Raw genomic sequence first — 10,390 nt, forward strand, 5'->3', positions numbered from 1 at the left:
CAATCATCATACCAAGTTTGAAGTTCCTAGGCGTAAGGGTTCTTTAGTTATTGATCGGAAACCGTTTTTACTTACAAGGTTAATGTGACCTTGACCTTTGACCCCAAAATCAATAAGGGTCATCTACTGGTCATGACCAATCATCATACCAAGTTTGAAGTTCCAAGGCCTAAGCCTTCTTTAGTTATTGATCGGAAACTGTTTTTACTCACAAGGTCAATGTGACCTTGACCTTTGACCCAAAATCAATAGGGCTCATCTGCTGGTCATGACTTATCATCATACCAAGTTTGAAGTCCCTAGGTCTAAGCCTTCTTTAGTTATTGATCGGAAACCATTTTTACTTACAAGGTCAATGTGACCCCAAAATCAATAGGGGTCATCTGCTGGTCATGACCAATCATCATACTAAGTTTAAAGTTCCTAGGCCTAAGCGTTCTTTAGTTATTGACCGGAAACTGTTTTTACTTACAAGGTCAATGTGACCTTGACCTTTGACCCAAAAATCAATAGGGGTCATCTACTGGTCATGACTTATCACCATACCAAGTTTGAAGTTCCTAGGCCTAAGGGTTCTTTAGTTATCACTCGGAAACCATTTGGTCTATGGACCGACAGACAGACAAATGCCAAGCAATGGACCTTTCCAGTGTTTACAGATTTATGTAAATTGGCTAGCTTGTTATCCAATTGCTACACTGAGATAATACATAGTCACTGGTTTACCTGGTTTGCACAAAAGAACACATGGTTTTGTTTGTGATACTGTTTGTGAGCAGTTGACCTAGCTATGAATGGAAAAGGTGTGGCTAAATGTTCCCCTACGTAAAACCGGAAATGTCTTTATACCCCCTCTTCTTTGAAGTGGGGGCATAAAAATAATGCATTACTGAAAAAGATAAGAAAAAATAAGATTTCATCATTTTATTTTGATACAAAAATATATCCAGTAATATATAAATATTGTACATATCTCAATAACAGAAATCAAAATAAGTAAATATATAAACATGTTTAGACCAAAACAAATCAAAAACAGACCATTGGCATCCCATGTTAACTATGTTTGAGTGCTTGGATTTTCACAAGTTTGTTACAGCAAATGATTGAGTTTGGGATTTCTAAGAGAAGACCTGAGACTGATATATAGAGATATACTGGCCTCAAAGACAGAAGATAGATAGATGGAGAAAACAGACAGATGTGTACATTAATATCCAGCAATTTTTGTTTACTTTATCTGGAATTATATTTAGAAATCTTTGATATACAGCATTAGGGAGGTAGTCAAAGGTGGTAATGTTACTGTATAATGGTTGAGAGAGTTATACAAGTAGTGTGTGCATGTTACTGTTCTATATATGGCAACAACACAAGATATATACACACACAATATGTTATACTTTAACATCAAGACATAAACAATACTATTCTACTATAACATACAATAAATTATCTTTTATACACTCTTTCTATTTACAGCACCAAACTTATAATTAACGTAACAAAAAATGATATTTTTTAAAATTCCATATTGTTATAGTGAACACGGTCCAAATAATTGCATCAAGTTATTTCTTAATAACTAATTTAATCAACTTTTTTGATTACCACACCAATGGTAGCACAGAAAAACTTATTATGGAAACCTGAATATCTGTTTTTAAGGAACTGATAAACTTAATGTCAATCATTCATAAAACAATCACTCACTGCTTTTAAAAAGCAACAGAAAATGGTAACATAAACAACAGACATTTATAATGTTGTGTTGTTGGCAGTGTAAGCTATATATGTAATCTAACTAACACATTAACAATACTGTGATGTTGTAAAAATAAAACATCTTTAGACCTTGACTAGGTAACCGTTACCATATACTAGTGATAAGAAATAAGTCTATACAAAAAGCACAAACGTTTGCATTATAAGTGGTTATGGTACAAAATGAGACTGTGATAGCACAAACATGCTTGCCTGATAATAGAATCTTATATAGAGTGCAATATCAACTTACATCTTATATGATTAAATCATTATAGGCAATCCATATTGTTGAACAAAACTACATATTTCGTCCATGAAACATTTACTATGATTGATGTAATAATAACAGTAATTTAACTTTTCATTATAGAAAAAAGTTGTAACATTGTAACAGCCTGAAGGGAAAATCTTCTGAACAAACAATGGCACTTAAATATTAAGGGAATAGTGAATAAATTATCATTTTACTTTAATTTAAGATCTGTCTTAAAGAAGGATTTACAATAGGAATCTATAATATACTAATGTTATAAATAAAATGCACCAGATAAAGAACTTTGTACTAACTTTACTAATTATAAATTACTGTAAGCACATGGTGTGCTGGACTTCCAGCATATCCCGCTATATTAAATAAATTACTGTAATGAATTTTGCTTCATTTCGTTTTCCTTCTTTTTCTCCCATTTTATTACAAAAATGGTACAAAATTATAAATTGCTTTCAAAAACAAATTCCATCAGAACAGTAAAATAATCATCAAAACATATATAGGATTTACAAAATTTACAAAAAATACAAAAAGCTGATTAGAAAATTACAAAAACTTCAAATGCTTAGCAAATGAAGAGAAATCAAATTAAATTATAGCACTTGATTCAGTAATTTCATTCTATCTTACACAAATACACCTAATAAATAACAGTTATGCAGTATCCATCTGTTACACAGGTTATATTCAACTGTAAGTATTCAAGTATTGCAATCATCAAGCAGATCAAATGATTGCCTGTCTGGCATCAAAACATTTAATAAATCATTTAAATGATCTATATAAACAATGACAAGCACACGGCACAAGTTTGCATTATATAGATATACAAGCTGTTTCTTATATTACATTTTAGCTGCCTTTCTGGCTGTTATAACTCCATATACCATTCACACAGACATGCCTTAATGTACACATGTGTCAACAAGGATATATCACAAACCAGTCAACAACACTGGATCACAATAACCTATAGATGTGAAAGCTCACTGGAATCACTAGAATATCAACATATGTAATAACACAGTCATTCTGTTCATCTGGTATGAAAACAAAAAATGGATGGAACATATAGAGTATAGCTATATCACATCTTTATTTGAAGATGTATGTTCTGCTACCACCACTGATTCTTCGACTACGCCTTTTTGGCGTATTTCTCAAGGTCATATGTCTCGGTGACCTTGACGTTTTAAACCGTTTAATTCCAGATAGTCCACTAATCTCACAGTCTGAATCACTGGATACAGATCCACAGGCACCGGATGTCACTGTTGCTGATCGTAATGTCATGGAAGTAGATCGCAAATTGATGAAAGATGAAAATGCACTAATGTCTGAACTAGAACAGAATCCCATAGAGGTGGATGGACCGTCATCATGTGAACTAGACGACGAAGTTGAAGAGGAATTATCACAGTCAAACTTTGAGCTTGAAAAAGAAAGACATTGTTTAAACGGTGATGGGGCTGAGAAATTAAATGCTGACTTCTGTGGAGATCTGGTATTATCACTGGAGAAATATGAAATGTTTTTATCCTCATTTCCAAGTATACCTTCATCTGACAACACTTCACGCTTGAGGTCTTCAATACTCTCTGAAATTCAATAAAAATAAGTTTGTTAATACATTTTTATACTCCATAAAATATGTTTACAAAATTTACATTTGTATTTACTTGTTTTCAATGTATGTCAGGTGTAATATTCAAATATCAATGAAATTTTCTGTAACTTTTAGTGAAATTTCTTTATGGTAAAACTTTTTTCTATAATAGAACCCCTACACATTATGAACATTTAATTATAATTTTATTAACAAAGAAGATGAAAGATATATAAATTAAGAGATAAATGTGACAAATATTTACCATCTATGATGATGGATTCATCAAGATCATCCTCGCGGTCACCATCGTAACCAGATAGTACCGAATCATTTAACTGAGAAAAGTCATTCAACAATGGTGAGTCAATCATTGGTCTGTTTCTGGGAGTTTTGGGGGTACTTGTTGTCTTGCTAGACTCACTTCTCAGACCGGTGCGACGCCTCTTCTTCTGTGGAGATACAATCAGCTCATCGTCGTTCCTGAACCTTACATGGATATCCACTCCATGAACAAAGTGATGAGTAACTCCCAAACTTTTACACAAATCTTTGTAACTTATAATCTATAAAAATAAAGAAATTACAAGATTAGTTTCATGCTACACTTTAATAGATATGCACCAATTCCTAAACATAAGAGTTTAGGCAAGTTTTTCTGTGAGATTTATTTATGATTTTATATAACATTTATAATTTATTCCATAAGAATTATTTTACTATCTTGTAGATACAATTATAATGTAACTTTCTAATAATTCAGCATTTATAATTCATGTTTCATTGTAGTTTATTGAAGTTTTGATCAAGCAAAAATGAACATTCATGGCAAAGGATTTTTATATTTATAAAGGAAAAAACATCATGTAATAAAAACTTACTTCAATTTCACTAACACGACAACAGTCATCATCAGCGTATCTCTGCTTTACAGCTTGTAATGTAACATCTCTATGATCTACTACTGAACCCTCAAGGAAGCTGTTTGGTAAAAGTAAAAAAAAACAACTTTGAAATAAAATTCAGATTTGTTCATTTGAAATTATATTTAAAATATCTTCTCAACAAAAATATATTACAATCATAAACCTTAAGATAAAGAAGATAATTAAATGTCATGTAAGGTTTTATAAAGTCTCGAATTAAGTTATGAATGAAATGTGAATTCTTACCATTTTTCATGCATATGGAAAGCACATCTGTTCAAATCCTCAATACAAAATCCTGTTGCTTCCTGCATTGTACTTGGCCATGGATCATCTATATAAAAAAAGAACATAATATAATTTCATAAATTCAATTTTAGATTTTATTCACGTGTTTGAAAAAGTTCCGAAAACCGTCTAGACTGCTAATTCACATGCACTTCAAAATTACAAGAATACAAGATTAAAATAAAAAATCTTAAAAAATGTTAACTTTTGAAATAATTCCAACTATTTTCATGTTCAGCATGCATATTAAATATAAGCTTACACACTTACCACACTTTGTGAGAAGCCTAGACAGAAGAACGGCACTAGCAGCAGTTTCTGCTGGACTATACTGGCCCATCTCTGCCTGTAACAAGGCAAGTTCACAGATGTACTGAGACAGGTAACATAGGCGACGGTCATGACCAAGAATTGTGTTGAATATCTCGGCGAAGTCAACACTTGTAGCGGTACGAAGGTTTCCTCGTAATGTTGCTGTTATTTCACCCATCATTCTCACAACATCTTCATATTTGTATGTATTGTCAGTTAACCATGCAGCTTCTCGTATTGTAATTATATCAGAACCAAGAAGCCTAAAAATAAACAATAATATGACAATCAAAAAATAGTCATAAAACACATTAAGAATATGTTAAGAGAACAAAAAAGATGAATCATTTAAGAAAAGGTGATTTGAATTATTAATTAATTTATCTTCATGTCTTACAATTAAACAAAGTTTTCAATAAATAAAACAAGGTATAATAATTTCAATGTCAGGCAGAGTTAGAACTTTATATATGTTGTAAGAGATGCCTACCTTGAGCAAAGAACCATTGCAGACACACCAAGAAGTTGAAGTTTTGATCTTGGTACAGAATTCACACGAAGGAATCTATCCACAACCCCTACAGCCACGTGGAATGTGTGAGTCGAAAATAATTTCATAGCAGCTACTTCAGCCAACCAATCTACTAAAATATATCTGAAATAAACAAAACTCATTCTATAGTAACATAAATAAAGAGATTTATATATCAAACGTAATTTATGTCACACATAATAAAAGATGTTTAAAATCTAAACTCCCTGAAATGTAGATCGCAAAAAACTAAAAGTATATAGCAAAACTTTCAAATTGTAAAATCTGTAGTAAAATGATTTTACAGTTTCATAAATTTTTATGTACATCATAACTAAACCTTAAGTTTACAAAGATTAAAATGATATTTACCTCATTGAGGCAGTAAGTTCCTGAGATCGCTGGAAGCTCTCCTGAGTATTGAGGGCAGGGACGGAATGGACAAAATCTCGAATGAAAGACATGGCTTGAGATTTGTTGATGCCACCATATTTAGAGATAGCATAGTATTTACAAAGCTCTAGTTTGGCATCAATATGTCCAAGGCTACATATATCACGTAGTTTACGAATACATTCTAGTTCACCCGCTTTATCCAATACCTGAAAAAGTAGAAAATTGATTAATTAAAATTCTGTTTCAATAATATCTGTTATAACATGAACTATAAATGTGTCAATAGGACCACATGCTCCATATTTCACTGTTTTGTTACATACACAAAAATCTGTCATAAAAAGGCTCATTTTTTGCTTGATCAGGGGTCATATTCAATAAATAACATGACATAAGTTTACATGCTGACAATTATTAATTACCATCAGAATATCAATCTCACATTACCGACCAAATTTTCAGAAACTCGAAAGGTTTTTAAATTAATTTCATATTAAAATACGATACTTACAGACATAGTAGATTTTGTATGTAACCACAACATATAAGCACCAATGCCAGAGCCCTGATTGGCCGCTTGTTCGAGGTAAGACACTATCTCATCATTGTTCTTCTCTTGATCTAAAAGCTGTAACGTCTTTGCTACACATACTTCCATCTTCCTGCTGTCATCCTGAAACAATAACAATATTATCATGTGACTCCTGCATTATATCAAACATCGTCTTTATCATGTTCTTTCTTTCTAGTCATAATATAAAATCATCTTTCCATAGATCTGACTTAATTCACTATATATGTACTAAATCTACAAGAGTTATTTTTCTAGCATATAAAAATTAAGTTAAACACATTCTTTGTATCATAATGTATATAAATTCTATACCTTCTTTAAATATTCCTTCATGTAATTAAAAACACATTCTTTACAGCATGCACCATTAAGTGACCAAGGTGGGCGTATAAACAGCCAGGTAAATGGGTCAGTGTTAGGGGTCAGAGATTCAACACGACAAAACATTTCAGCAGCTTTAGTTCCATTCCTGGATACTTTCTTTCCATCATTGTCACCTTGTACTGAAAAATGAAATAAAAACTATTTATATGTATAGATATTAAGCTAGTATATATGTTTAGATATTAAGCAAGGGAGTACAAAACTTACAAGAATAAGGTAAAAATAATGTCACTTTAGACATTTTTTAATGAAATTTTACTGAAAATTTATACATCACCTGGATGGTAAAATTAATTGTATATATACAAATTTTCAAAATATAAGGAAGAATTATGTATTGAGTGATCATTTTGGATAAAATTACTTACATCCTTCATTATACAGGTAGGCAATGGCAAGTTTAACTAAGGCTTCAATATTTCCAACTGTTGCAGCTCTAAAAAAGTTAAAAAACATTTTCGTTAAAACAAAAGACATTTAAAAGCAAATAACTTGTAAAATATGTCTAAATAAAACTACTATAAGAACTGATACAATTTAATTTGAATATCTTAATTTTCAAAATGAATGCATTCTAGGCTAACAAAAGCTATAGCTTTTGATAAAGAAGTTTTATATGATGACTTACTTATCAAAATGTTGGAGATTTGTTGATGATGGCCAGGAATCTTGAAATGTAACACATGCCCATACTGACTGACTGTTGTCAATCAAATCTCGAAAATATGGATGAACCTGCAAAAAACATTTAGATTTTAGCTGATGCACAATTGAGAATATAATACTTAAAAGAAATGTTGCTGCAACAATATAAAATACACTTAATTTCATAATAATTGAAACTGCAACATGATATCAAATAATTACATCAAAGTGAAATTAGTATTACACTACTATAAAATCTTGATCAAACTTGTTGGCATGCTTTGATTTCTAGATAAAGATAGAAAAAAGATAGGTAAATCACTTAGTTGATAGCCAAGATTTACAGTCAGTACTATAGCAGATGTTCTTTTCTTTGCACATCACAGTTAATCAATGCTGTTGATGTCACTTTACAAACTGTGTCACAGTCCAGACAGACTGATAGCAATATTTCTTCACAATTACAGTCAAGTAATGATAAACAAAACAATTATCAATAATGCAATGTAACAAATTTACCTGTCTCATGTTGAGAAGATCTTTTACATGTAGACTTTTGAGAAGATGTATAAGGATTTCTTCTGGTAGATCCCACATAGTTAAACTTTGCTGACAGCTTCTCAGATGTTTATGAACTGGGATGAACTCATTTGGTGACCGTTGAAGGCCGCTTAGCATTCTCATCACTGCAAATTAAAAGAATAAATATGAATGCATGAAAATGAAAATATGTCTGTCCTATAATACTAAAATCATCCTTTAATTTATAAACTAAGCTTTATAAATGCATATATAAATCTACCTGTCAATATCATTATATGTCAAAAAAGAATAAAATGTCACCAAAAAATGTATCAAACAATTCAGAACATTGTTGACTTACAAGTGCAAAAACAGATTTAATCTAAATAATGTAGCTGTTTATTTAAAGTCAAATTATCTGTTGAAATCTGATAAAGATAAATGTCATATGCCATGTTATTTGACCTATATGTTATTAAATTGTTTGTAAACATTATAATGTCAAAGTCATTTTTAAATTTTGTCATAATTATTTGACCTATATCTTATTAAATTGTTTGTAAACATTATAATGTCAAAGTCATTTTTAAATTTTGTCATAAATTATCATAATATGATCAACAATGTCCTAGATCTACTTACAATAAGAAACAAGAACCATATTTTCCAATTAATCCAAAATGTTCAATAAATTTATTCAATTTACTTTTATTTCACCTTTCTTCTTAAGTTATTTTTGAAAAGTAATGCATTATTTTATATGCAACCAATTTTGACAGATAAAATATACATGTACAAACATATGAATTTGCTAAACAGGAATTGTTTTGGAGAATGTAAGCACCGATTGGTTAATTAGTGGAACAAGTTACTACCTGAAGATTTTTATCCAATGAAAAGTACCGTTACAATGTTTCAAGTTTGAACGGGAATTCCAACAAATGCAGGTTGAAACTTATACCTACATGTGAAATTGCACCTATAAATAAATCAATTATTGATTTATCACCGAGTGATTGAGCGGCCCTGTGTCGCGGTGATAAGCCGATTAACCAGTGTTAACGGTTATAAATAGACCGCTAGGCGATCAAAGACCGTTATGCATCAACAGTTCGGCGAATGGAATTTAAAAATAAAACCTCTCTACACAATTATGACATTTCAATTGTTTTAAAGCAACTTGCTACACAACTTTAAAGTTTCACAGGAGGAACTTAATAAACTAAGAAAAGCGTTAGTGAACGACACTACTGTAGTTAGTCTACTGTAGTAGGCCTACGAAACATTTATAAACTACAACTCGTCAACTGTATTTTTCTAATGCCACTTGAAATTTAAAGTTGTTTATTGCATTATTTCTGTCTACGATGGGATGCAATAGAAATTTGTATCATTTTACCAGTGCTACTCGAGTTGGCTTTATTTCATATCATACCTTTCCCTTTCTAACGGAATCAAATTTGAAAATAAAACCAACTTTGTAAACTCAAACTAAAAGGTATTTCCCAGACTTTCTGCAAAAAATATAAAATTAAGCCTGAAATAAAGGCGTACAGTATAATATATATTTAATTTCTTACCTTTCATATCCAATTTTATTGCACTAAACTAGTTAATTTCTAAACTGAAAGCAAAAACACATCACACTCGCAACACATACATTCATTCAACTGTCAGTTATCATCAATTGTACGCTAAGCGTTGATTGGTCGATACGGTAAATCGTTTACAAACAGACGGGAGGGAACTTACGCCTTCCCAAGATTCCCGAGGCACTTTCAAAATTTGAACTATCACTCCGTTTTGATTGGTCCGTGAAAAGATAGTTGTGGTAGGATTGGGACATGTATAATACGTTAATAATACAGCGGACCGAGAGTAATAATAAAATGTTATGATGATAAAAAAATTTAAAAGTCGTTTATTGAAAATTATGGAAATCGGCTAAGACTCCTAAATTTACAAAGTTTTAACCTACCCAGGCTGGCCTGCAACCTAGGGACCAACTCTGCCTTTGTACTTTTTTCAAAACTTAGTAAGAAAAACAGAATTTAATCTCATACATGATGATGACTTATCTCTAAAAATAAATAAATAAACATACACGAAAATGTACAAAAAGCAACATTACTGTACAGTAGGGGCCTATGTTGGCGTACGTATTGAC

The 10,390-nt window shown here is 31.2% G+C and overlaps 1 protein-coding gene across 2 annotated transcripts; it reads right to left on the reverse strand.

The window, feature by feature from the left end:
- Positions 1-909: 909 nt before the first annotated feature.
- On the reverse strand, positions 910-9,958 carry LOC132735972 (cyclin-F-like). 2 transcript variants are annotated; one of them, XM_060723018.1, is made up of 13 exons: positions 9,804-9,958; positions 8,221-8,387; positions 7,685-7,791; positions 7,425-7,492; positions 6,985-7,175; positions 6,610-6,771; positions 6,075-6,304; positions 5,661-5,825; positions 5,129-5,433; positions 4,817-4,904; positions 4,526-4,625; positions 3,910-4,210; positions 910-3,636 (listed from the first exon to the last, which is right to left on the reverse strand). In XM_060723018.1, the coding sequence occupies exons 1-13, from the start codon at positions 9,808-9,810 to the stop codon at positions 3,134-3,136; spliced, it is 2,394 nt and encodes a 797-aa protein (XP_060579001.1). In that variant the 5' UTR covers positions 9,811-9,958; the 3' UTR covers positions 910-3,133. The 2 variants fall into 2 exon arrangements, with proteins under 2 accessions (XP_060579001.1, XP_060579000.1); XM_060723017.1 differs by lacking the exon at positions 9,804-9,958 and adding an exon at positions 8,866-9,034.
- Positions 9,959-10,390: the final 432 nt, after the last annotated feature.

This window comes from Ruditapes philippinarum, unplaced genomic scaffold (genome assembly GCF_026571515.1).
Source record: "Ruditapes philippinarum isolate M1 unplaced genomic scaffold, ASM2657151v2 ctg1381_1_1_1_1, whole genome shotgun sequence".
NCBI lineage: Eukaryota > Metazoa > Mollusca > Bivalvia > Venerida > Veneridae > Ruditapes > Ruditapes philippinarum.

Bases quoted from the DNA above. Each gene is read 5' to 3' on its own strand.
- LOC132735972 (XM_060723017.1), bottom strand. The intron at 5,826-6,074 runs GTAAATATCATT...TGTTTATTTCAG, and splicing joins GAACTTACTGCCTCAATGAG to ATATATTTTAGTAGATTGGT. The intron at 3,637-3,909 runs GTAAATATTTGT...ATTGAATTTCAG, and splicing joins TGAATCCATCATCATAGATG to AGAGTATTGAAGACCTCAAG.